At 51.1% G+C, this 27884-nt stretch overlaps 1 protein-coding gene across 2 annotated transcripts in view; it reads left to right on the forward strand.

The window, feature by feature from the left end:
• The window catches only part of CHST13 (carbohydrate sulfotransferase 13), a 29676-nt gene extending 2000 nt beyond the window's left edge, over positions 1-27676 (forward strand). The window contains exons 1-3 of one of the 2 annotated variants that reach the window (XM_057390268.1): positions 7-79; positions 23499-23575; positions 26353-27676. In XM_057390268.1, coding sequence (XP_057246251.1) covers positions 23510-23575; positions 26353-27198 — 912 coding nt within the window. In that variant the 5' untranslated portion in view covers positions 7-79; positions 23499-23509 and the 3' untranslated portion in view covers positions 27199-27676. Of the gene's footprint in view, positions 1-6; positions 80-23498; positions 23576-26352 lie in introns of those variants that run through there. The other variant, XM_057390267.1, reaches the window with a different exon arrangement.
• Positions 27677-27884: the final 208 nt, after the last annotated feature.

Consider the following 27884-nt stretch of genomic DNA (forward strand, 5'->3'; position numbering starts at 1 on the left):
GCCCCGCGGCTGGCGCTGGCCGCCGGCCTCGGCTCGTTCCTGCTCGTCCTCTTCTACTTCCAGAGCAGCCTCAGCCCAGGTGGGTCCGCGGGCGCTGCGCCCTCCGAGGGTCCCCCGGTGGGAGCGATCGCGGGGAGCGGGGCTCGGTGGCAGCCTCTCCGTGCTGCTGGAGCCCGGGGCTGTGGGTCTGTCCCCGGCGGGATGGAGCTGGGTGCCCCGGTGAACTCGCCGGGGCTGTCCATCCCTGTGCTGAGCCCGCTGAACTCCGCTGCGCTGCCCGCGCTGTGAGCGGCGTTCCCGTCCCGGCGCTGCTGCTCCGCACTGATCCCGTGTCTGCTTCCACAGACACCTTCTCCCGGGTCACTGTCCCGCTCCGTGTCCCTGCGGGGCATGCAAAGGTGATCAGCTCCGTGCCATCGTGGAACTGTGCCCCGTTTCGTGCAGCCCTCCCGGGGCTGTGGCGGGGTCGGACGGGAGAGGGGCGCTGCTCGGACCCGCCGCTGCCGATTTACACCGCGGGCACTGAAATGCCTGGGGAGGCTCTTTGAATGGCTCAAAGGGCTTCTCTAGAGTGCTCTTAGAAATTTCTTCCACTTTGGGAAACAATTCTGAACGAAAGTCTAAGCAGTTTCGTACTGGGGGGAGGGAGTGGGTAATTTATTTCTCTGCTCTTTTGGGGAAATTAGTTCCTCTTTYCTAAGAGACGTTATTGGGAAATTCCTGCCGTTTTAACAGTGTACTAATGTTTTCTGAGTACAGCAGCAATCCATCAATGGGGCCTTTAGAGTTACATCTTAAAATTCAGAAGACTGACTTGACTGAAACGTTAATGGAATTTTATCAGTGTGGACTAAATGAAATGTGATTTTCCTTTTATWGGGGTTGCTCCATCACTTTAATGTGCTTCTTTCCTAAAAATAAAAAAGGCATAACTTGTTGGCCGAGTAAGATTGAAAAGGCGTTGGGTTTCAGCAAGCATTTGTTATTTCTAGATGAGCATGTGAAGTTTGTCAAATTAATTCAGAAATCCCAGAAGACCACAATCAGTATTGTGTTCCTTGGTAACTTTTTTTTTCTCAAGGAAATGATTTATGCATCTTATTTTAGTCTTGGGACTGCTCAGGAAAAAGTGCAGCACTGAATCAGCTTTAACCTCCAGGGTTGCTAATGGAGAGACAGTTGTGTTTTACACTGGATACGCTTTCTAGCATCTGACTGAAAAACATGTCTCTTTTCAGGGCTCTGCTTTTCAAAAAAGAGACTTGTGCTGGTCTGAGTCAGCAGAACTTTCTGTGCTTAGTTGACTCTAATTCCTTACCTGATCTCACCACGGTTCCACACAGAGTTCCCGTGAGGTCAGAGCAAACCAGGTGATGGTAACAGTGGTGGTGTCTCACGAGGGCTTTGAGGCAATTTGGATCTGGAATGCTCCCTTGAGAAGTGCTGGCCAGCTGAGGCTTTGGGAAATGCAACGCCCTGCAAACCTATTCTTTCACGCGGGGCAAGTGTGATTTCTGAATTTTTCCATAGATGGAGACAGGTCTGAGGTAGGGATCTCCAGCTAGTGGGAACAAATAATGTTTGTCACTCAGTGGGAGCCCATTTGTGAGGGTGGTGGATACCCTCTAGAGATTTGCCCCTTTAGGTTCATGAAAGAGGTGAGTTAAAACAGTATTTATGTTCTCTAACATCTGCTTTTTTTCTAGCCATATAGTTGTCTCCCTGGGTCCAGCCTTCATTTTTGTGCCATTTATTCCCCTTACTATTTTTCAGTTTAGAGTTTTAACTTTCCTTTTCTTCTCAATGAAAAACTCACACTAGCAGAGGAAAGGTCATTACCATATACAGAAAAGAAGCAAGCTAAAGATTGCTTCATTTTTTATCCCAAAGGAAAACAAACCAAGGCCAATTACTTGAATTTTGGAAGTTACAAGTTACAATAATAAGTAAACAATTTGCAAACAAAAATGTCATCTTTAAAGTGATGGCTGCCTGGGGGTGTTTTGGAGTTCTAGTTGTCTGGTGTCATTTGGTTTCTATATAATAATGAAGAAAAATGCTAGAAAGAAAAGCAGCAGTGCTGTGAGGTTCCCCCAGGAGCAGTCAGATCCTTTCTCCATCGTTAGCAGGACTGTGCAGGTTGCCTTTCCTGGGCCACCCACAGTCCATTACATGGAACATGCTGAATTAATCCTTGCTAATGGCACATRGAGACCCAACCTTCCTGTGACCAGGACAAGGAATAGAACATGGGAAGAAACCAGAAACCTTTAAGCTAGAGAGTGCTAAGGGCTCACTCAGCTCAGGGAGCAGGAATTAGCTGCTCTGTTTGCATTGCCCGCTTATAACTCCATCCAGACAGTTGAGCACCCGAGTGGTTTGTGCTGAGCTCCATGGCTGTGCTGGAATAAGGCTGTCTTGTTCTGCCTCAGGAACACCCACACGCCAGCCTGTGCTGAAATAACTCTGCTCCTAAATGCTGCTGAGTTGGTTATTTTGGTGGTGGCTGAATTTGTTTGTACTGAAGTCAGTGGCAGAATTCCCCGTTGTTACTCCTGGAGGCAGGAATGGGCTTGGTGTGTTTGCTGCCCTTGCTGGCGCTAGGAGGGGTGGGACAAGCGAGGTGGGCTTGTGTGCTTGAGTGTGCCCTGGCTTAGTGGCCCTGGCTGGTTTTTTTAGCCTTTGCTTGCTGCTGGCTGTGCCAGTAAGCAGACACAGCAGTGCCCTGGCTCTGGGGCTGTGCCATGGACTGTCCCCTGATCACTTCACTCAGTGATGACCCCTCTGTCCTGTGGGCCATCAGCTGTCCCTCTCCAGGCTCACAGATACATGGCCATGGGCAGAATGTCTGTGTTGCAGGAAGGTGTGGAAGTGGTGCTGATCTTCCAAGCCCTCCACAGTGGGCAGTTGCAGGTTTTCCCTGGAGCAGTCTCCTTGCAGCTCCTCCTGCGCCTGGGCTGATGGTGTGGGCAGGTGGGCTCAGCTCCCGGGCAAACCTGTGCCATCTCAGCTGGGCTCAGGGAGTGACAAGGGCCATCAGGATGCCTTGGMTGTCCTGGTGTCACCCCACAGCTGTCCAGGAGATCCAGTCTGGCCTCAGCATGATTGTCATCCATCTCCTGAGCTGAGRTTTCTCTGCTGTTCCCTGCAGGAAKGCTGCACYGTTAGCTGTGCTTGCACACGCTGTACATTTTCTGCATGGAGGTGAGAATGAGCAGCAGGGCTCCCAGACTGCTATTTCATGTCACTCTGCTGGCAGCACGTCTAGGCTGGCACAGCAGGAATTACTGGAGCTGCCATTCCTTGTCTACATCAGAGCTTTGGTCACWGCTGTTCTCAGGGGACCACACTGATTTTAGCAACAGTGGGGGAGATGGGATGGTTCTGCTAGTGCAGATGTGGGATAGAGGGAAGGGGGAACATCTGAAGGAGGCAGAGGGAGTTGAATGGCAGGTGCTGAGGCCCTGTGTTCATCTGGTCTGAGCTTTCTGCAGGCCAGTGCTGTGTGGCCACCCCAATGGTATGTCTTTGGGGCAGCTGTGAGTAGGCAAATTCTACGGACAAGTGGAGAACTGGCAGGTTTTCTCCACTATGAAGCAAGGAAAAGGCCTCAGTCTCTAAGTTCTCCTTTATATCTGCTCTGGTTCTGTCCRTCTGCAGCATCCAGCTGTTGTTTCTTAGGTGTTTTTAGCAGCACTTGTTTAACCCTGGCTTCTGCACTCCCCATGTTGTTTTACCAGCTGCTGTCAGCACGAGCTGTTGGACTTCACAGAGCTTTGCAGGTGAGACATACTCAGCCTTTGGTCTGACTTCTCCACAACAAGAAGTGCCAAGCTTCTGATGCTGCTCCAGAAAGGTTTCCAAGTGAGAAAGCAGCGAGATCCCTCTCTCCATCCTTCTCTGCTCCTGCTCAGTCAGCTGGGTCTCCTCTGGGTGCTGGTGGAGCAGAGCCTTCTCCAGCCTCTCCTGGAGTAGAGATACCACTTCACCAGCCTGAGAGAGAAGGACTGGGGTGTGGTGGGATGGTRAGCCAAGGTGGGTATGGAAGACACCACTGCCACCACTCTCTGCCATTTTTCAGGTGGTTTTGCTTGCCCAGCCCAACACCCCTCAGCAGCAGCAGGTCCTGGAGAAATTTTTGCTTCTCTTTGTTCCTCATCTTGTCTTTCAAGCCTTTTGATCTCTTCATCAAAATCTGTGGTTGCTCTTGTGAAATCTCAGTCAGCTCTATCTCTGTGCCTAAAGATTGGTCCCTTCAGGGGTGTACAAATTATTATAGAGATTACAGAATTGATAGGTGGTTTGATTGAAGTCCTGCAGAGCCCTAGTCCCTGAACCTACAAGTGCACCAAACCTGGCCTAGGAGAATCAAGATAAATACACACTTAAATATTAGCAGACCTTTGCAAACCAGAGATTTTTTTTTTTCCAGAACAGGAAAGAGCTTATTTTAGGCCTCAGTTCCTCCCCATTGTTTAAAGGTATTCTGAGGCTGAAATTCAGTCTCTGCCTTGGGACGTGCATGGTTCGGCCAGCGAATGCTCCGTGCCTGGGTCGTGACTGCAGCTGGCTGACACATGTCCTCAGCCTTCCAGATAAGGAGGGCTGTGCTGCCTTCACCCTGGCTAAGGCTGCAAGCATGGGCACGGATGACAAATCTAAGACACCCTCAGATGGTGCTGATTTTTCTTTTCTTGGTTTTGTTTGTGGGGCAGTTTTGCCCAGCTCAGATTCGCAGTCACACTGTCGTGATGCCCAGGACGCAGCCACTGCTCTTTGAGGAACAAGTGCTCAAAGTACAGCCACGTTTGTGAGCCAAGATTTTGGCAAACACAGGCTAGAAACCCTCMGATCTGCCAAGTTGGAAAAGACGTGAAATGCACCATCAATGCATCATCTACCCCCTGCTGGGGTAGAAAAATGTACCYGGTCCAGTGTTGAGAGCAGGACAGTAATGAAGCCCATCTGCTCCTGAGGGCCAGGCTTTTCGTGAGGAATGCTTTCTCTAGTCCTTCTTGGCTTTATACAGCTTCCTGATACGTGCGAGAGGTTTTGGAGGGGAAGGGAGTGGGCTCGGCACGCCTGGAGTTAACTCTGTCCCTGCAGGAGGGTTTCATGTCCCGGTGGCTCTGCTGGCTGCATCCAGCCTCTGCTGATCCCACATCCCTCTGGCATCTCAGGCTGCCTGTTCCTCTCTGGCAGCACGTGGCACCTGTCCCCACACACAGAACTCCAACATCCCACAATAACAACTCCACAAAAACATCAGCAGTAGGGTTTTTGCCCGTGCTGGTGCAGGTGGGTCAGGTCTGAGGCTGGCAGATGAGTGCTCATGCAGGACCAGGGCYCTCCTGGGGGTGCTGGGGTTTGTTATGTGCTGGGTTTTCTTTCTTGGTCCTCACTTCCCGCAAGTATCTGAGCAGAGAGCATGACAAACCCTCCATCTCAATGCCAGTGCAAACACAGCTGTCTTTCCCAGGACTCCATATCAGAGGCCAAGAAACTACAAAGGCATTAGGTACTTAACTCCCAGTACTCCCCCTTGGAGCTGAATACCCAAAGAAGTGCTTAACTCCCCAAATACTTCTGAGGGGCCAAGGGGGGTGTTTCGCTTTGAGGCTTTGAGGCTCAGCTGGGCAAAAGCCCAAAACTTTCCTTGTTCAAAGGCAGTTAAGGAATATTATCAGTCTGAGAAGGGGGAAACATCTCACTGAGTAGCTCTGGTGGCCTGAAGGCCTGGGTTTAGCACTGCTGTGCCTTGGTCCTGCCTGCACTGAGAATGAAAACATGGACAAATGGATCTTCCCTGGGAGCTGGGAGTATTTTTTTTCCTCAGTAAAATTATTCATGGATGGAGGGGAATGGTGTCAATGGAGAGTTGAACCCCATATTCCCAGCTTCTGCTGCCCAGTTCAGACCAGTCTGCTCTCTCCCATACATGCACCTGTACCTCCAGAGCTTGCAGTGCTGTARACTGGGACACTGTCTCTGTCTCCTGTCTGGATCCATGGGACAGGGCTATAGCCAACCACAAGCTCTGATTGACATAAATCTTCTAAATTTTCCCTTCTTCAAATGCAACTCTGCCCTTGGCAGTAAAATCCTCCCAGCAGGGCTGGATGGCTGGAGATGTTGCCAAATGCACTCTACATGTGCTGCTGCCCCRTGAAGTTGTCCCCATCCCTGATGCTCATTTCCAGATACTGGGTTCCTTGTTCATGGCTGGCTGTTGTGGTTGATTCTGTCCATGCCAGTTTTTGCTCTGTTGCAGGTTTACAAACCCCATGTCATTTTTGTGAATTATCTGTTGAAGTCAGTTGTGGAGATCTGATAAGTAGGGTTCAACCCCCAAATGTCTGTTCTTGCTCTGGTSTCCATTTCCCTATTGCCTGGGGCTTTCACTGGGAAGCCAAAATTTCAGTCTAAGTCAAAGCCCTGGAGGGGCAAAGATAGGAGGGAAGAGTTGCTTTGTATCCCCAGGAGCTGGGTGGCCACAACTTGGACAAATCCTTCATGCATGTCCTTCACAGGAGATCACCCAGTGTTGGAGACAGCCCTGGGCCATGGGGCTTGCTTGCTTCTGTTACTGTTTTACTGAGCTGGGGAGCAGAGGTGATGCTTCATTCACTGTGTTGGAAGGACAGCGTGGTGCTCTGAGGGACACCCAGCATGCAGGGGGACAGGGACGGGGAGCTAGAGGACAGTGTGAGGAATGGCTCTGTGTGACTGGATCCTGTGCACAGTGCCCCTGCAAGGCCAGGGACAGTCAGGAGATGTGGCTGCTCAGCAAGCAGGGGACCTCTGCACACTTTTCAGGGGCCAGGAGAGATGGTTCCAGCAGCCACCAGCTCCCCTCTGCATGGAGCTCAGTAAGCCTGGGACACCCTATGGGCAGAGGAACCTGCAGTGGCCAACACCCTGAACACTTCAGAGCCCACAAATCTCTGCTCCCCTCCTGGGCTGTCTGTCACAGCTGTGCAGTGCCCTGAGTGTGCTTTCAGTCTGAGCCCCTCACACAGGACAGCGATTGCAAAAAGCAAACACACACACCCTGTCCTGTGCACACACGCTCCCCTGCCACTGACAAACTGGTCTCTGCATCAACCCCACACATTGCTGTGACTCACTCKGGGCAGCTGCCTAAAATACACATTTTCCATCTGAAAAGCTGATGAAGAGCTGTRTGAGGGCACTGTGTGATCAGGACCACAGCCATGCCATGGGAGCTCCATCTTGGAGCTGGTGCTGTCCTGACCTGCCAGCCTGGCAGCTCCTGTGGCTGTGGGGACATCTTTATGCTGGACAGGGAGAGGGGAAATGGGAAGGAAGATGAGCTCTCTCCCAGCATCTCTTTTGAGTGCTATTGAGCAGGTTTCATTTACCAGACCTTTTGCAAGAGCACTTACTGGCATGTCTGGAGTCTATGCACTTCCCGAAGGTCCCTGCCTTGTAACCCGTTCCAGCTTCCACCTTTTGAAATCTCAGAGCCTAAGATCCGCCTGAATTTTGTTTCTAGACCTGGTGATCCTTGCCTCAGAGATCCTTGCACAACTCCACTCCCTTTATCTTGCTGGGGTGGCACTGAACACATTTAGCTTCAGGGCATGGAAGTGTCCAGCATTGAACCAGCCAGTGGGGAATTCCTGCWGCATGTTGGAGGAACATGCTGGCTGCCCTGCCTGCTCCTGTTTTCCCCACAGTGCCCCCAAGCTCTTAATATCTAGATGAGCTTTGACTAGATAAATAGTTGTAAATTTATGGGCAGGCAGACTGATGGGAATTTGGCTGGGAAGGGCTTGGAGTTGGTCTTTCCTGGGAGTAGAAATCTGGGTTTCTCCTCACTGGTTAGGACTGCAGTAGTTCTGTCACCCTTGGGTTCGGCAGCTTTGCCTGCAGCGGAGGTGGCTCGTCACTGTGTACCAGTGCAGGAAAGTCTGGCCACAAACCCACATCCTTTGGCAGCTCTGTGCTGAGAGGGGAAAGAAATAAATCACCATTCAGTGTTGGAAATGGTTGATAGCCTGGTTTTGAGGGTGTGAGTGCRTGTGGATTCAGTGTGTGCTGATTTTTCTGTCCCAGCTGAACATGCTGTCCCGTGTCACCTCAGGCCCTTCCCTGTGCTGTGACAAGAGCTTCCTCACCTACAGCAGGGCTCTCCAAGCACCTGCCATCCCCAGCCCTGTAGCAGCCCTGCCTGGCTCTTCTCAGTCCTGCTTGTCCCCATCTGTTGGCACATCCTTCCTTCCCTCCTTAGCACTGATCTGTGCTACGTTGGGGCGATGAATGACAAAGGTGTTCCGTGCTSCCAGCAGTGCTGCATCCCTGGTCACCATCACCAAACCCCTCGGGGTGCAGRCACTCTGTGCAGCTGTTTTGGCAGCTCTGAGGTGCTGCAAAYCCCAGTGCCCAGCTCTGTGTGTGGTGTCATGATCAGGTGAGTCTGTTACATGGCTGTGGACACAAACCATACTGAGCACAGGTGCTGGGACCTGCTGTGCTGGAGAAGCACCCGATCCTGGTGAGACTCAGCTTTTTCATAAGTGGAATTAATTTTTATAGATGCTCTCAGAGCATTATCCAACTGGACTTGAAGTTGTTTTCTCCCCAGAGAGTGTCTCTGGAAGTGTTTCTGTGGCTCGAGTGGCAGATCAGGAAGCCTCCAGTCCAGCCAGGTGCTCGCATCTCTGCCCCTGGTGCTTGTGCAAGGACACATGCCATCAAATGTTTTGGATCTTCACAGCAGTGCACAGGGCCCATGGGTCCCTTCCCATCAGCTTGTCACCTGTGAGATGGAGGGACACTGAGGCCATGAGTCCTGGCCTGCAGTCACAACGAGCTTTTCCTTCTCCATGTAAATGCCATTTGATTTATAGCCCTCCATCCCCTGGCTGCTTTCCCAGCTCTTCCAGAGAGGGAACAGCAGTGGGTTTGAGGCGTCCCTTGCATTGCTCTTCTCTCCCTGTGAATTTGCAGCCTCACTGCTAAYGTGGAACCCAATCCAAGCCTGCTCTCTGGCCAGATGTTGCTTCACTGACCTCGCAGGAAGGTGGGTAATATCAACATGAGGCTCAAAGGTGATATTTGTTTGGAGCTGCCGAGTGTGGATGTTGCTGGCGCTGCTGGCTTGCCTGTTCCAGAGGGCTTTTCTTGAAAGCAAGGACCTAAGAAATCAGCACAAACTGGTCAGAAACTCTTCAGGCGTTCCCCAACCTCATTTTTACTCTTTTGCCCTGCAAGTGTGTGGCTCTGCCTGCCMTGGGAGCGTCTCTGCACAGGCAGATTTCCCCATAGCAGGAGAAGGCGACGAGTTCAGTCCTGCACATATCTACAKAGCCAGGCCCTTCCTTTTGGCAAGGGTGCAGTGGTAGCGTATTCACAGCTGGGTCTCTTCCAGGTTTACTCCTGGCAGTATCAGGGAGATTGATTTCCCTTTAGCTTAATAGGATCAGCAGACACAGGCAGTGTGAGACTCAGACAAGGCTGTCTTGGTGCTGCTGGAGTTTTGCATCAGTGGCCCCCAGCTGCTGCTGGGTGGTGCAGACACAAACCTCCCAGTTCCCTTCTTCCTGAGATCCCCATCAGGGCTTGCACACTCCCTGTAAAAAGGAAAGAGATGTTCCCAGAGCCAACAGCCTCTCTTAGGGAGGGTGAAATCCTACAGGCACTCAGACAAGCAGCTACCAGGGATGCTGATCTGTTGTGTCACAGAGCTGCCATGGCACTGGAGATGTTTGTGTCCTGTGCTGGCTGGGACACAGGGCTCTTTGGTGGCCTCAGGCAGTGGCCAGTACTAAATGCAGCAGAAGCAAACACAAGGGGCTGTGTGGTGGGATCTTACGTGCTGGAGATGGTCCTTGGAGATGGTTCTCTCTCCTCTCCAGCAGTCTGTAATTCTCTCCTCTCCTCTATGAGCTCCTGTATCTCTTCAATGCTTTGTAAAGCCTCTTGCTGTGTATCTTGTGACACAGTCTCACCATCTAGTGACTTGTGTCACTTGGAAAGGCAGGACACATCCCCTCAGCTGTCTCTGCTGGGAGCAGAGGGATGGGAGCTGTGGAGCAGAGCCAGGGAGGGATGGCTGCATCCAAGGTRCTGCACTGGGAAGAATTTGCAGCGTCTGCATTTTTTTCTCAGATCAGCTTGGTGAGGCTTTCATCAGTCCCAGACGCTCAGAGCTGACAAGATGGCTTGAAATGTATTCAGCAAGCAAGCTGAGCCGTCCAAGCCTGGAGAGACTGCTGTGGGTTGTAGCTGTGCAGGTGGCCGGTGTGCAGAGGGCACAAACAGCATCTGYCCAAAGCAGACCTGAGTGCAGGCTGGTTGTGAGCAATCCCAGCCCGGTCCCCTGCACGCTGGCCTGCCATGGCCTCAGCAGCTGAGCAGAAGGCAGCAGCCTGGTGCAGATGGGCTCTTGGCTCAGCAGCTCTGTGGTGCTGTGTGTGTGAGCAGCTGTGGGCTGCCTGAGCCTGCCCTGAGATGGGGCTCTGCAGGRCTGTGGACACCACACCAGCGGGTTTTTAGGGAGAGGAGGGTCTCTGGTGCAGCCTTACCCAGGGTAAATCAGCCCCTGTCCATCCTGGCAAGGATCCCTGCCTTGGCACTGCTGGTACAAGCCCTTCTTCTGCAGTTCCTCCAGGCAGCAGGCTGCAAAGGAGGAGTTTATTGACAAGGAATGGAAATGCTGGCAGTTCACGCTTGTATTATAAATGCAAGCAGCCAACTGGGGCCAGGAGGAACGACAGGCGTAATGGGGAAGAGAAATTGCTCTTGGAAAGCTTCTAGCTTGGCTTTTAGGAGGAATTAACCATTTGGAAACAGAAGATTGCATGGTACTTACACACAAATACTTTATTTGCTCACAGAGGCCATGTTCCTGCTGGATATTGTTCATTTTCTGCTTCCTAGAAAGATCTTAATTGCAGTCCTTGTGACAGAACAGARTTAGGGACACTGCCCCAGCAAAATACATCCCTCCACCTCAAATGCCTGTGATCTTTCTATGAACCTTCCTGGCATCTGCTTTGGGCTGGTACCAGGTGACCAGAGCCTCCTGCTGCTGAGGAGACATGAAGGTTTAGGAAGAGCCACTGAATGGCACAGAGTGTCCAGAGCAGCTGCCASTGGCTCTGTTCCTAATACGATCCCCACAGAYGATGCTGGGGCATTTGGCAGGTTCCTTGARGCAGCTGGATTCCTTCTTTCCCTTTCTGCATGATTTATTGTGAACTAATCCTGTAACTGTCACCATTTTCCATCAATTGATTAGAGTTTTCCTGGCTGATCCTTGACTCAAGTTGACTAAATGGGAATAAGAAGGCCTTCCTTGAAAAAACAGAGCCTGAGCCATCCCCCTCCCTGGGGAGGAGGGAGCCACAGAGCCAAGGCCCAGCTGTGCCAGCCCCTGTGCCTGGGTATGGCTGGTGGCACTGTGATGGTCCAAGAGGTGTCACTGGTGAGAAATGAAGAAAAATTACCTTTAGAAACATAGAGGCAAAGTAAGCTGTGCAAGAAAGCAGGAGCCAAAAGAGGAAAGAGCTTTCATGAAGTTTTATAGAAATCAAGGGGTTTCTTTATGTAATTTTAATATCTTCCTAATGGCAATGGCAGTAACTTCTTCCTMAGAAAAACTTCCAGAATCTTGAACATCAAGAGTAATGCACAAGTGTTTTTAAAGCATGTCCAGAAGCCAGATGTGTGAATCACAGTCACTTCAGGAACCAGTGGCAGCCAGTCCCTGCACTGGCTTGGGTACAGCCAGCACTCCCTAAACAGTATGCATCTGGCTGAAGCCTGGCCAGACCAGGGATTTCAGGTTTCAGAAGTCTCTTCCAGGCAGTTAAAGACGGAAAGAAATCTTTAGGGAAAAAAAAAAACAAAAAGTAAGGCTAGAAAGATAATTATTTTCCTGCCCAATGTGTGTGACATGCAGTAGAAATCTAAACTAGTGCAGGATGTTCTGACCCCATCTCYCATCAGGAGTTTAATGTTCTTTTTTTGTAGCAGCTTAAAAAAACATCCCCCTCAAGCCTGAGAGCCACCTCTGTGGCTGCTGCCTGCGCCTGGTGTGCAGCAGATGGAGGGCAGAGAGGCAGAGCTGGCTGCAAACCCCTCAGCACTGGATCATCCCTCTGCCYGTGTGAGCTGCACAGTGCTGAGCACACACTGCAAATATGGAGCTCTGCRGGCTGGGTTTGTCAGCCAGGCACGAGGAGAAAAACACACACAAAACACAAGGCCATTGTCTCTTTTGCCAGGCAAGKGCTCCAGCAGCCTGCTGGGAAGTGCCCCTCCAAAGGGCTCTGGTGGGGGCTGCACGCAGGGTCACGCTGACTTTGCTCATCTGGGAGTTCTTGCACGCCTTGGATGGWGAAAAGTCAGCTCTGAGCCTTCCAATTCCTGCTAAACCTGTGAGAGCATTAATGGAAAAGGGCAGTGGAGATTATRCTGTCAGCAGTGCTTGCTGTGTTTCTTTGGAGCACTTTCAGCAGAGATCCCTCCTGTTTAGTGGTTTGGAGAAAAACCCAAATAGCTCTGAACGTTGGACTGCAGCCTCTCTCCCTCCCATCCCACAGCCCACGTGCTGCTGAACGGGACACGCAGGCGGTGCTGCAGCAGGGGCTGTTCTCACCCAGTGTCCTGTTTCCAGCCATCAACTGTGCCAAATGCACAGCAGGGCCTGGGGAGAKGGAATGGAGAAGTTGCCCCTTGGAGAGGCAGTTCCTGGATCCTTTCAGTGGAGGAGGGAGTGGTGATGTGGAATGAGGTCTAATTGTCACATTTCTGTAGTGATGGCAGTGCCAGCCCCACGGTGACCTGTCAGAGGGTTCTGTTCAGGTGTGACTTTTGGCTGGGGCATGTCTGAGCTAAAAGGAGATGCTGAKAAGTTGGTGGCAAGGAGGACAGGAGCCTTTGGCTGGGAAGGGGGCCAGGTCAGCTGTGGGGCTGCTGCCTGTCACACCACAYGCTCAGGAGGCTGTTCTTGGCACAGGGACATTGCCTGCCCCACAAAGGTTGCCACAGCACTTGGGAGGCTGGGCTGAGGCATTTTCCAATGAAAGTCAATGCGTCTGTGTTGAACTGGGTCCAGATGGAGAAACCTGAAGTCTGGTGACGCTTGGTGCCAGTGGCACCTTGTGCTGCTGGCACTGCCCCGTGTCTGCTGTCTGCGGTTTTATTGCATCTGGCATGAGTCAGTGAGCGTGGCAATGGTTGTGGGTAAGTGACAGTGATGAGCATGGGTCACTGCAAGCCCAGACTGAGGGAGCAGGGAGCATCCATCTGCCGTTCACAGGCTGGAAACCATATGAGTGCATTTAATATGCCTGGGGCTCCTGGGCTGTCCCCACGCCTGTCTGCCCTCAGATTTCTGTGTGAGAGCCCTGTGCTGTGGGTARTTTGCACTGAGTGAGTGGGATAAGTGCCCCAATGTCAGACACTGCCTCTCCATCCCCCAAAAGACTTTCCAGAGTCCCTCCAGTCCCATGAACCCCATTTACGGGGATGCTGCCTGCAGATCACTGTGCACAGATATCAGAGATTTTGGGCACAAGTGGAGGCAGGTGTGCTTGGATTTTTGGTCGTGCTTCAGTTCCCTGAGGCCATGTGTTTCCACCCCCAGACATTTACCACAACTGCTGCTGTTTCTGGCAGGCGTGGCTGTTCCCTGTCTGGCTGGAACCAGAGCAGGACATGTACTCACCCCTCTGCGTGGCTCTTCCCATCCATCACTTCCCAGAGAATGGCTTAGAACCTTCATCCACACCCTGCATTAACATTTCCTGAAGGCAGCACACCCCTTATTCCTCCCTTGCCTGTGGACTGCTGCCTTGCAGCCAGCAGGGCACATCCCTGGAAGAGGGAATGTCTTTTCCTGTAAACCAGTGACTCGTTGTCCCCTCCTTGGAGTGTGTTTCTTGGCTGGAGGAAGGCTGGTGTGAGTGCCAGGGAGCCTGGCTGCCATTCCCAGCCAGCTGTGCCACACAGCCCTGGCACTCTGGAGATGCTGCAAGGGGGTGATTGCTGAAAAAAGGGTATTAATTTTAGGGGGTGGCACCTCCTTTTSTCTCTTTCCCAGAGGAAGCAATCTTGGACATCTTGCCCATGCACACCTGGTAATGGTGAGGTCCAGGGATCCCCACAGGAATGGTGCATGTTTTAGCCAGGTACAGGAGAAGAGGAAGATGATGGACTACTGTGCAGCCTTCATCCCTCTTCAGCACCCCACCCCTCATCTGAAACCCCTGAAATCGTGCTTTATCACTGTGGCTGAAACATCACTTCTGAGTGATCCCTGTGCCCATGGAGCTGCAAAATCACCTTCTCCCATATGCAGACATGTGGGTCCACCYGTCCAAACTAATGGGAGAGAAGATTTGTTATCCCCCACTGCAGCTCATTGTCCCATTGTCCATGGGCTGTTCTCTGTGTAAACCTACTCATGTGCACGTCCTGTCTTGCCTGCTTGGGTTTGCCCTGAGCTGCTTGCCTTGTGKTTTTTCCCGTAGCTTTGTGGGTAACCTCCTCCCAGTGCATCTCTATTTCCAAGTGCTGGGGGGAGAGGGCAGGCAGGGGGGTTAATTACTTGGTTTGGCTGTTTCAGAAAGACTGGGGGGGATGGGAGAAAATGTGCAACTCTGGGAAAAAAGCCTAAGGTAAGCCTTCGAGCATCCCTGTGTTTCTGGGACTCAGTTCTGTCTGACCCAGGGTTTAATTTCTGCTACATGAAATATCATTAAGTCAGGAGGCACCAAATGGAGCCCCTTTGCCACAGGGCTAACTGTCTTGGCAACATCCAGGTGCTGCTTGTGCTTCAAAATAGAGTTGTATGGCTCAAAACCAAGCTACCTGAGGCAATTTCTGAGCCGTGAGAGTTAGGGTGCAGTGCTGGTGAAAGACAMTCACCCAGTGGTTTTGGAGGGAGASTGGAGCTTCCCGGTGCCATGCCAATGCCTGAGGGTGGTGGCTCAACTGGGGACATGGAGGGATGTCACTGAATCACCTGATGGCTTTGCAGGGCACAGGGATGTGCCTGCCTGCTGGCATGCTCAGGGAAGCACAATCACAAAGGTCCTGCCCTTGTGATACACTCCATTAGCCTGGCTGGGTTTCTGGGGAATGTCCTGCTCCAGGACTCTTGCAGGGGTGCAACCATCCTGGCCCTTGGCTCTGCTCTGATGTCTGAAAATGCTCTGGAGCAAGCATGGGGCAGGTCCTGCTGCTCCCCAGGATGCTCCAGGCTGTCAGTGTGCTGTAGGAAACAGGAGGGGAGCTGGCAGGGGAAGGTCTAATGGAGAATTATTCCCATTCCCTAACAAGTGAGCCGAGACAGCCGTCTCCAACAGACTCATCACCTCAGCAGAGAGACATGCAGGGCAGCCAGCCCTTTCCAAGGCTTGGCCCACAGAGCCGAGGGCAGGAATAGCCTGGGTTATACACTGATGTCTTGTTCATCAGCCAAGAAAATACTGGAGAGGCCAGTGGTGGGTCTGCCTGTGGCCACACTGCGTGGGTTAGTGGCAACCTGTTACCTGTGTCAGTGCTGAGCCTCTGCAAGAGGACATTGTCACAGAACAGACTGAGCAAGGCATAACTGGGGAGAAAAACATGAAAAAAGAAGCAATGATGGGAAGAGCCACAGGGGCATTTCCTGAGCTGCACAGGATGTTGGTCTGGAACAGGGAATGCGTGTTTGTATTGTAAATATTAGAGTTAGGGAGTTTGTGAGTTGGTGCCAGCTCCTCTCCATCACTCCCCTGCTCACCACGGGCAGGCACAGCCCCAGGATGAACAAAAGAGTCGAGTACAGTGTTCACTGTTCACTGCCATGTGGGAGCTGTGCAAGGCAGGGGCTGTCATGGGTTGATCTGAGCTCTCCTCTTCTTGGGGAGCGGTGCTGTGCTGAGGAGAGGCACAGGGAAAAGACCAGAAATCCTCTTCTGGTTGTTCTCAGCTGGGCTGGTTACTTTCTGGCATTGCTTGTGCTTGTCTGAATATTGCTGTGACATCTTCTCTCTCTCCTGATTCTTTCTCATGTGTGTGCTCTGCTGCCAGCCACTGCCAGAAAGGGGCACGGATGCTGCCCACTCCCCCTGCATGTTCTGGGTGCAGATACCTGGAGCCAGCCACTTACCCCTCCTTCCACCCCAGCAGAGRTGGTTGTGTCTGAATTCACAGATATTTTTCAAGCTGAAGGATGCATTAAAGCAAATCAATCATGTGACTGTTAAATTTCTCTTCCTTTCTTAAGCTTTTCAATTAAGCCTCTGTTGTCTATACCCTTGACTTTCTAGATACAGTAAAAATGAGCTGTCACAAGACTTTAGGGAGATTTGATTGCTTCTTTGAAGCCAAAAATTTGATTTGCTTTTGAAGCCAAAAAATTCCCRTTCCCAAATCAAAACTTTTCAGTAAGAATTAAAATAGGAATGGTGTTTGGTTTTAATTCCAACAGCCTCCCTTAGCTCTGTGAACACCAGAACTGCTACAGTTGTTCACAGCCAAGTTTATGGTGTGAGAAAGCAAATGGTCACTGATTTGGCCATCTTGTCCCTCAAAGAGAGGTCACTGCTTTCCACAGCATTAAGGCAGTGAGTGAGTCTGGAGCTCTCTGTGGGATTTTGGTGTTGAACTCTTACATCATCGTTGTTTTTAAAAGTATCTGTCTTAAAAAAAAAACAAAACCAAAAAACAACAACAAAACAATGAACAACAATCAGCCTTTGTGCTTAGGCWGAAGTTAAGGAAATGTGTTCTCCACCAATAGGAATCCAAGCATGAAATCCAGAGCTTCCTAGAATTAGGCTGTTTTCTGGACCCATAGCTCTGATCCTTCCAGTCAGGGCTCTTCACGTGGACCACTGGCCACTGCCCAGGGGTTCAAATGGTGCTTCCATGTGGGATTTCTTGGCCCCCATGTCCTGGATCATCCTCACACAGTCTGTGTCTAGTTGCATGTCCCAGTCTCTGCTATCAAACCAGGAGGGAAAACTGAGCTCAGGCTGCAGGAACTGTCTGGATTCATCACTGCTGCTGCCAAGCTCTATTTTCTTTATTTTCTCTTCTTTTTCTCTTTTTTTTAATATTTTTTTTTGTCCTGCTTGGATGTTAAAATCGAAAATTGGACAGATCCAGCAGCCAGTGGCTGCAGCTAGGGCTTGGCTTTGACTAGCACAATCACAATATCCTCTCAGAAATTCGATGGCAGGGTTGTTCTCTGTCTCTTGGGTGCAGTATTTYAGCAGTGAGGAGCCTGTCTTGGCAAAGCAGTGTCTTTGTGGTCAGGGGTGAGTGAGCAGTCACTGCTGGCTGAAACATTCACTCATTGCCCCTGGCACGTGCTGGAGAGGAGTCAGTGAGGGCTGGAGAAGCTCACTGCTGCACCCATGAAGAGATCCAGGTCCTAATTTCTGGCTTTTCCATGACTGCCTTAAAACAAGTGCCAATCCCTTCACACTGTAGAGCTCTGACTGTTGCTTACCCTTCTGATAATACAGTTATGTTTTTTTTTTTCCATTGTACATTCTTCCTCTCCTATGAATGCAGTTCAGCTGCACACATGCCTTGTGTGCATAGCTCTTGTCACCCATCCTTTTTCCTTCRTTCAAGTCAGAATCCATCAAAAATATCACCTCCTGTTTCAGAAGGTTTTTTTGGGTCTGAGAGAAAGCATCCCCTTCCAAGAGGGTCTGCCCTGAGAACTGAGCCTCCCTACAGAGCAAAGCAGCACCTGTCCCACTGACCTGCTGGCATTTGCAGGCTGTAATTTACACTGATCATTTCAGGCACCACAATTTTTTTTTTCTCTTTTTTTAGGTTTTGCACAGACACAACAGGAAGCAAAGCTGGGGCTGTGAGACGGCAGCAGAGAGGCAGTGGTGGGGTCAGGATTAGCTCCTCAGGGCCTCTGGGGTGCCTGCTCATGTGCAAGGACATGTGCTGTCTCTTCACTCCCCTTGGCTGGAGCCCACTGGATCTCCTCCAGGTGTTAACCCTCTCCAGTGTTTCATATTGGAGACCACATGTGGAGTTTTTGGCTCCTTGTGGCCCCAGAGTCCAGCCTGGAAAACGTCTGAAAGCTTCATCCTCCAGCCCAAAATGAGCTGGGATTTCTCCTGTTGCATCCCAGCCTCTGACTCCCGCTGATCTGGGGTTTCCAAACCTTTTCCTCTCTAGCACCTGAGCACAAAGATGTCCTGCATGTGAGACACCCCCCATCCCTCTGTGCTGCCTGTTTCCAAGGGGCATTCACAGCCCAGCTCAGCTCAAACMCACATCCAGCCCCTGCAGCCTCCCATGGCACAGCGAGTGCTGGCAGCCCCTCTCAGCASCTCTGGGTCTGCCTTGGTGCCAGGAGAGCAGAGCTGCCACTGCTGCAGGTGAGGGTCACCAGTGTGATGGATAATAGCATATGGATAATGCTTTTGTTTTGCTGCGATGGCAAATATCTCACCTGATTTGTTTCAGGGCTTCATTTGGCTTTTTTTATGACTGTCACACTGGCAGTGTGATGGCCCGGAACAAATGCATCTGGGACCTCCTGCCACTTCCAGCAGCAAAGTAGCAAGAACTGCTGAATTCCAGCATTGTGAAATTAAATCCTGTAATTTCCACTCCCCTTATCCAGGATGAACTTCAGTTTCCCTGTTGATCTTCCAGTCTCTCTCTGTTGTGGCAGCCTTTCTCAATGCTTTGTCCATCATCTGTATTTTTCTGTTTTTATGTCAACTCCTTTTCAACATACTAATCCCAAAGCTAATCTGGGAGATGTTTTTCTAGAAATCTGTCCTCTGCCCAGTATTTCTTATTTAGGTGCCACCTGCTCTCTAGTTGCTCGTGACCTTTACAATTCACCTTCTAAATTTCATTTTCTCTGACTGAAGTCCTTGTTTCCTGTGTTGTCTCAGTCACTGTGTGTATCTGGGTWAGGATCTACCACACAGGCTTGATCTTCAGAAACAGCTTATTTTATTTACAGAAAAGTTTTCATGAGTATGAGCTGTGCCTGGTAAATGCCATGTTGATTTTCATTCTGAGTTATTTATTATCCAGTTGCACCCACATCTTTTAATTGCTTTCTTTCCTTCAGACTGTTTTCTGAAGCCTGGGTAATGCTGATGTCAGCCTAGCAGGYTTGTTGCTGCCTGAATCCTGTTTCCAAGCTAGACTCTTCAGTTCACTGGATTTGCTGTTGTGGTTGCAGAGAGCCTCCCTCCCTTATTGAGGGTCTCTGCAGCCAACACAGCAAATTCTTTCACTGGTGCTTCCAGAAGTCTGGAATAGGCATGAGCCAGTCTTTCCCTCTCCTCACACATGTCTGGCTGTCTWTGCAATCAGCTAGCACACCTAAATATTCACAGCTTTAAAATCTATTCCCTTTTCCAAGGACAGCTGGCAAGACATTGAAGCCCCAGATGCAGTTGTGGCATTGATGTCACACACTGCAAGAGAGCAGCTTCAGCTGTGATGGGACAGCACTGAAATCTGGGATGCAGGAGGAAAGGAGGGGGGAAGTGTGATAATTTTTTGAGCTCCAAAAGTAAGTCTGAAAGCCCTTGTAGCACAGGAGATTCAGAAATGTGCCTGAGCTTCCTTTCAGGCTCATCTTATTGAGTGATTTGTGGTCAGTGTCTCTGCCTCAGCGCAGCGCGTTTGGTCTCCYCCTCATCACTCCTATTCCCTTGCCTCATCATCTGAAGATTCAAAGGACAAATGTGCTACTTCCTTCTGCCTGCCTCAGTGAAAAACACTTCAGATTTGGATCACAGACATGCCCTATGTTGATACTTCTCACCCAAACAGTGATCCTGCAATTGCCAATTGATGTTGTTTCCCGTTTAGAAAGCTGATATGCCTTGGCTGAGTGATATCCCTGCTTTCAGATGCAATTGTGGCAATGCTAAATTTCCAAGGATTACCAGTGCATGTGGTGCAATCTGAGAACCTCAGTAACAAGCTATAAAGTCAGGAGAAAAGCCAGGATGTGAAGGTCTTGGCAGCTCTTCTGTTATGGAATATCCTGTACTCAGGGCCATGGTGCCAGAATAAAGCACAAACCATTAATTCACTCACATGACACTCCCCCCTTAACACTGACATTTATTTCAGTATTCCTTGGCCTTYCCAAACTTCTTGGGAGTCCCAGGGGCATTCAAAGGGTGGGTAAACCAGTGGTACAGGGAATGGGGTTTTTGACTCTCAGCATGAATGAGTGGAATAGGTGGGATGTGTAAACACCAGCCAGGGTCTGCTGACAGGGAGGGCTGGGACAGGAGTGTGTGAGCAGGGARCTGCAGGTGCTGGGGCTGAGGGATGGGGAACAGGGGGTGGCCACAGCTTGGGGTCACGGGGCAGGGCTGTGTTGGGTGGCAAAGGCTGATCTCAGTGGGACCAGACTCCATGAAATCACTGTCTACATCCTGCTGCTTGCTCAGGCAGGTTGCAGGAGCCCTGGTCTGCCTGCCGCTGTGACAGCCAGCTGATCCCAGATGKTCTGGGGATGCTTTGGGCACAGGCAGTCAGGATTGTTCCTGTCCCTGCACCTGCAGCTGCTCTGACCAGCCTTATGGAGAATGGACACTCCATCCCATRGGACACATCAAATGCTGCCTCCTGGAGCCGTGCAGGGTCACAGCTGCACCTGCCCCTCTCCACAGGGGTTAACCCTGGCTCCAAAATTCACTGTCACAGCCCAGCCAGGATCCCAGCTGCTTTTCCCCTCGGGATGCCATGTGTGGTGTGAGCAGAGTTTCTGAGCAGGGACATCCTGCAGGAGAGCCCTGTGCAAAGCCAAGCCCTGCTGCTGTGCCAGGCCATGCTCTGTGGGGTTTGGCAGTGCGGGGCAGGGATGGTGTCAGTGCCTTGGAGCACCCAGCAGAGCAGGATGCAGCCAGTACCGAGTGTTGGTGTCTTCCCCTGCCAGCTCAGCACTCCCAGCCTCCTCCAGCTGTATGAGAGCAGCCTGGCAGGGTTGTTTCTTTTTTTTTCCATTTTCTTTTATCTCATCCCGTTTTTTTCTGGAACACTGTACAGCTAGAGCATAGCAGGGATCCCAGGGGGTTTGCTGCTATCCAGAGAAGATGCCTCATTCTCTGCCAGGTCTTGCACTGGGGAAGGGCTGGGGAAAATCCATTTTACAGCATTTCTGCTGGGGCTGCTGGCAAAAGCCCTGCAAGGTACAGCAGCTGCTGGCCAGGCTGGTCCCTCTGAAAGAAATAGGGCTGAAGAGGTCAGAGCATGGCTGTGACCTGCCTGACCTCTGCTCCCTCCCTGATTTACTGCAGATTTGCCTTTTRTTGAGCCCAAAGAGCCTCCTGCTGAGCCAGCGCTGCTCCGGGGCCGTGACCTGACGCTACCCTGGGCACTGGAGCCTTTCCCTGGGACCTTTCCACGCCKCCCTGTGCAGCACCAGCACCAGCTATTTGCATTTCTTGTAGCCTTAAGTCAGYCTGAACCACCCGGGGTTTGCGTCTGTCCCAGTGAGGAAGGCTCTGGTTGATGCACGTGTTAATCTCGAAAACAAACGCCTCCACATTGTTTTTATTAAATACAGGAGCAGTGTCTGCTACAGGGCACTGCTGACAGCCCTCAGCGGGGTCACAGTCTTACATCCAACAGGAATTTATCAGCCCCAGCCAAAGGGGAAAGGGACTCAAGTTTAATGCTCACTGTTCACAGATTTCAGCTGCAGTGAGTCGAGTTTTCAAGGAGGATCTCATTCCCTGTCATTTGCAGAGGGCTGAGCCTAGAAATGTGAAACAGGGCCCCTCTGGGATGAGCATCTCAGCCCGGCTCTGTACATTGGGTTTTCTGCCATCTCCCACTGGCACAGATGCCATTTSACCCTCCTGTGGGGTAACTGATATAGAGGATTGAGGAAGAAACTGCACCTTSTCATTGAGTCACATCTTCATCAACCCAGGGCTGCAGGAAGTGTCATTTCCCATGGACACGCACGCGTACAGGCACTGCTGATGAAATCTTGYGAGGTCAGGCAGTCATTTCCTCTTAATTACAGCTCCAGGAATGAATAATGTTTAGCTGAGACCCTGTGACTTTGTGCTTTGGCGCAGCCTTCAGTTAAATACAGCATGTATTTATTATTTCAGTTAAATTCAGCAAAATACAAGCATGTGGAAATGAATGCAGGATCTGGATTTTTCCTTCTGGTTATTTTGGTTATACAGATACCATCTGGGACTTGTATAACAAATTCGGGGTTGTTTGGTGATGGTCAGTGAATGAAAAGATCCAGAGCCCCAAACTGTCATGCAAAAAMCTTCTGTTAGAAACCTTCACATTGYGAGAAATGGCTTGTGGCAGATACTTTTTCCAGGAACTCTGAGGACAGGAAGAGTCTCTCAGGCCACAATCTCCTGAACTATGTGTCCTATCTTCCCCTTCAGCAAAAACATCATTCTCCATTTTAAAACTCACGGTGTGATTTCTTCTGTGGAAGCCAGCTCCAGGGCTGCACAGCCCCCATGCTTACCAACCTTCTTATGGGAGAACTGTTGTGTTATCCTCTGCCAATGGAGAGAGTCAGAGCCAAGAAGCAGAGGGTGGGAGAGTGGTGGGAGAGCTGCAAGCAGAGCCTGTGCCCTGCCATRGCTGACTCCTTTTGTTGGGTCTGGGGTATCCAGGCCACGTCATTCTGCCCCCACTGTGCTGGAAACAGATCCCTGGGGCTGAGGAATGGCAGCTGAAGCAGATGCTTCCTAGCCTGGAAGGTGGTTGCTTCYGTAAATAATTAATGAGCAGGAAAAGTTGAGCACCTGGCAGTGACTGGGTGTCGGATGCCACACTCAKGGCTGGTCAGATCCAGCCTTGGGTTTGGTGCTGCTGCAAATGGATCTGTGAAATGAAAGAGCTGATCTGCAGGGCAAGGAGAAGGCAGGGACTGCCTGGGTGACTGTCCTCAGCTTCAAACACCAGAGGAGGTGCTGCTGGATTAAAAGGGAAGACAAAAAAAATAGCAAATAAGAACTTCAGTTGATTCACTAGTCAGACAAAGCACCTGACCAATTTGTGTGCTCTTGTCTGTGTCTCTGAGCCAGGGAGTGCAAACTCTGAGCCTGCCAGGGCTCAGCACAGAGCTGCCAGTGTTGTATCTGTCAAGCACAGGGCCATCTCACCCCTTACAGGACTGTGGCAATGCTGGTTGGGCTCYTGTCTCCTCCTGGTTTATTCCCTCAAACAGCCAGATGTAGTAGCATTTCCCAAAAGCATGTGGATCAAGCTGTTGCCAGTTGCTGTTGAAATTGTAACAAACTGTTACCTTTATTTATGGTCTTTTATTTGCTAAGAAATAGATCTGGACCTTTTGAATGCTAACTGCTGATTTTGTTAAAAAGTAGGAGGGAGGGACAAGCATTGTTGGAGCATCACTTCCAGAGCCAGATGGGTTTGTCTCTTCTTGGGAGATGTCTTATCCTAACTTGGGCATCTCTAGAGAATATCAGGGAATATTCCAGCCTTTTTGATTTTCCTCACTCCTCTTTCAGCCTCCGAAGATATGAGATCCACCTGGCAGGGGAAGGCYGGTCGCAGCCCACTCCAGGCCCTGTATGAGAGTGACCAGGTAAGGGGACAGGGACAGCAAAGTGTGGGGCAAAGATGGGGTGAAGCACTGGGTGCTTTCTTCCATCCCTCTGGTGTGTGGGGCACTGTGCCATGTCCAGCCACCCCCAAGGTCCTTGCAGCTGAACCTCCGACTGTATAAAAGAGAAAACCACACTGCTTGGTGCAGTGACTTGATTAAAAACTGTTTATGGCCCTTGCTGGTACTTGGGCAAAGGGTTTAATGACCCAGTGGCCTGAGCCACTGCTGGGAAAATCTGGGGGATTTTGCCATCTGAAGATTTCAAAGCCAACACTGGGCCATCGTGGCAGGGCAAGAGCATCACTGCTGCCCTTCCTGAGCTAAGAATTGATAGATGTTTCTCTGTTGGGTGTTGTATATATGCACACATATTTATTTATTTACATATGTATAGCTGGACTCAGCCATGAGGGATTTATAATCCTGGGACATCTCCCGTTTCCCCTTTACTCTGAGCTGTGCTGAAATATAAACAGCCAGGCACAGCCTGGGCAGAGAATCTCTCCCCTCCAGGTGGGCTTAGGGGGTCCYTCCCTGTGCAGGAATCAGGGCAAGCATCCCATTTGCCTTTCACAGTGGGGTTTGTGGTTGGACCTGCAAAAAGCRTTTGTTTCTGCTGCATTTCCCCTCGGCAGGCAGTTTTCCCCTCACACAGGCACACTTGCCTTTGCAGGGGGATCTTCACCCACAACTTCCCTGCAGGAAATCCTGTGGGAAACCACCCTCCAACAGGTGCAGTGCCACGTGCCCCAGACACCAAACGTGCCCTGCATCTCCCCATGTCCACAGAGCTGTCATCTGCTGCAGCCCCAAGAGCAGAGGGCAGTGCTGGTGGTCCCTCAGTGGGCTGCCATCCCTGCTGYCCGTGGCAGTGCCCAGTGCAGCCAGAGCCAGATCTTTCCATGTGTGACACTTTGTGTTACTGYCTAGGCTGATGCTCTTTGGTTTATAAGCAGCCAGAGTACATTTGCTGTCTGAAAAATGGCAAATACGGACTTCCTTGGCCATGATAGCAGCAAACCCAAATGCTGCTGGAATGTCGTGGTGCTATTTCCTTTAAAGTGATACTTAATTTCCCTGGCTTTTCAAGAGAAGGAAATGAAGGGAGCAATTTTGCTCTGAAATAACTGCAAGACGTGCATTTATTCCAGTGGGCGGCTGCTGAAAAGTAGTCACATTTATTTGTTGCCATGCCTGCAGACAGTGTCTGTCCGTCTGTCTCTCTGGTCCAATAGTTTTGAATTATGCAACAGCAGGGAAAAACACCTGAAAAAAAGTCACATTGTTAAAATGCCTCTTTTTTTTTAAGCCCTTGCAAAAAGGTTTTCCAATTCTACAAACTGATAGGGAGGCTCTGAACAAAAGAAATTTCTACTGAAAGATTTGGCTGTGTCACAAGGCAGCATGAGAATGCCTSTTCAGCTGTGGTTATCACCTCCTTAGGTGCTGTGTTTTCTTCATAGCCAAGTAGCCAACAATGTCAGAGTCATATCTTGGTGGCAGTTAGCATCTGTTCACCTGAATGTCCTTCATCTGGGCATTTTCCATTATCCTCTCCCTGTTGGAAGGAACAGGGATGGGGTGCTTTCTTCTGTCCCTGTCTCAGGTTACTGACCATGCAGGTTCCTGGAGAAAGTGGTCACTAAGATGATCTGGACGAGGTTATTTCTTTTGTGGATGGAGATCCAAAGGGTCTGAGTGTGGCTCATCCCTTGCAGGAGAAGTTTTTTGCCCAGATGTGAGTGTCTCCCTGAAGGTGACAGGCCTGCTGGATCATCCATGGGATGGACAGTTTGTCTCAGTACCCCAACTCCTGGCAGGAGCTGTAAAAGCCCATACAATGCTGTACCTCAAAACCCATCGTTGGCCCCTGGAAGCAGTGAGGGAGCACCTGAAGCCTGACCAAGGGTGTCCTTGGCTCTCCAGGCAGTGACAGCTGTCAGCAGCACTGTAGGGACCGAGGCCGTCCCTGCCCTTCATCTGACGGCTGGCACGCTGTGTGGTGACAGAACTGTTCACCATGGCACCCTGTGACAGAGGCAGGACTGTCTTCACAACCCCAAAGTGGTGTTGTGACATGATGGKCACTGCATGGCGTTAGAGCCACAGCCCTGTGGGGTCAGGGCCGCCCTGGGTTAGGGTGTGCTCGGTGCAGCTGTTCCCAGATGAGGCTCTGGGGTGTTCCCAGCAATGACAGACACAAAACTCCCAGCCCTTGTGAGCAAAGCCAGGACAGAGTGGGCAGGAGGAGGAGGAGGAGGAGGAGGGCACCTTCCCCTTCTGACTTCCTGGAAATGGTTTCCTCCCTAAGATGTTCTAATGACATTTTGGGATTTCTGATGAAACCCATGACAGAAAAGGCCTGCACTTTCTGTCCTTGGGTCCATGCATCCCCCCTGGACTGATGTAAGGCACAGCACTTGAGCCCAGCATGTGTGTGTGTGTGCATCTTTTAAAGAATGCTCTGTTATTGACCCTCTCTGCATTGGCTGTTCTTCCCTCAYCCATTTTGATTTTTCTCCTCATCCACCTCCTCATCACATTTTGTCCTCTCTTTTGACCCCAGCCTGTGCAGAATTAAATACACCGAATCAAGTTGTGTTCAAAGTCAGTGCTATCTCCAAAAATCCCTTATGGGTGACTGACCAACCCATTAAATGGGAGGCGGTGGGGACAGTTGTGGGCCAAATGTTGTGTGTAGGCCACACTCATCTGGGGCAAGCTGGTGACCATCTCTGTGGTTTTTTCCTCCCCAGTTTGAGCAGTCGTCCCTGCAGACGATTCACCAGCAGAGACGGGAGATGTTGAGCAATGTCTGCAGCCGTTACACCCGCAAGCGGCGTCTCCTGCAGCCCGAGGACCTGCGGCACCTGGTGGTGGACGACACGCACGGGCTGCTCTACTGCTACGTGCCCAAAGTGGCCTGCACGAACTGGAAGCGGGTGATGATGGTCCTGACGGGGCAGGGCAAGTACCGGGACCCGCTGGAAATCCCCGCTCACGAGGCCCACGTCCCCTCCAACCTGCGCACCCTGTCCGAGTACAGCGTGCCCGAGATCAACTACCGCCTGCGCAGCTACCTCAAGTTCATCTTCGTGCGGGAGCCCTTCGAGCGCCTGGTGTCTGCCTACCGCAACAAGTTCACCCTCAGCTACAACACGGCCTTCCACAAGCGCTACGGCACCAAGATCATCCGGSGGCACCGGCCGGAGCCCAGCGAGCGGGCCCTGGAGCACGGTGACGACGTGCGCTTCGCCGAGTTCGTGTATTACCTGCTGGACCCCCGCACGCAGCAGGAGGAGCCCTTCAACGAGCACTGGGAGCGGGTGCACTCGCTCTGCCACCCCTGCGTCATCCACTACGACGTGGTGGGCAAGTACGAGACCCTGGCTGAGGATGCCAACTACATCCTGCAGCTGGTGGGGGCCGACACCAGCGTCAAGTTCCCGGCCTCGTCCAAGACCACCCGGACGACGGACGGCATGACGGCCCAGTTCTTCCAGGACATTAGCCCCTTCTACCAAAGGAGACTCTTTAATTTATACAAAATGGACTACTTGCTCTTCAATTACTCCATCCCCTCGTACCTCCGCCTCCGATGAGGCAGGGGCTGGGGGGGAAGAGGTGGATAACTCTCTGAGGGAGAGCTGGATAACTCTCATCTTGCCACAATTCCTCTCCTCCCACTTTGTACTCATCTCATGGTTGACTTCTTCCCTGTGCCCTTTTATTAGGGTGTGCTCCACGTGCTGATGCCTTGTTCATGCATGGTCTGGAGGAAGAACACCTCTCAAAACACTGGGGCTGGAGCTTTTCCTTCCCTTTGCCTCRCAGCCTTCAATATCTACAGGGARTGGTGGTGGGACTGGACACTGCTTSCCTYRGTTGGGGACTTTCTTTTAACTAAGAGACTCCCCTGTAGATCCAAGTCTTGGGAAGGCTCTTTTTCTGGGCAGGATCCCTTCAGGTCTTTCTCCTCCTTACTGGGCTGTTTGGGGGCAGACRTGGAGTCTCAGGGGTCAGAGTGGAGTGTACCAGAGACTTGCATAGAACCAGAAATAAAGCAATAATTTAATGTAATTTTTCCCCTTTTATTTAACATTTCTTCCATCTTTTCTTTTTGTCTTTTTCTCCTCCATCCTCATCCCACTTCCCACACCATCYCCCGCTGAGGGGGATGTAACACACAGAATTGTGTTGCTCTGTGCTGCTCTGTGCACGTCTCTGGATTTCTAATCAAATCCATTAAATCCAGGTCCCACACCTCCCATTTCCTAAATCAGGTGAT

The sequence above is a fragment of the Malurus melanocephalus genome, unplaced genomic scaffold (assembly GCF_030028575.1).
Source record: "Malurus melanocephalus ecotype Western Australia unplaced genomic scaffold, MMel_1.1 scaffold_24, whole genome shotgun sequence".
In the NCBI taxonomy this organism is placed as follows: Eukaryota; Metazoa; Chordata; class Aves; order Passeriformes; family Maluridae; genus Malurus; species Malurus melanocephalus.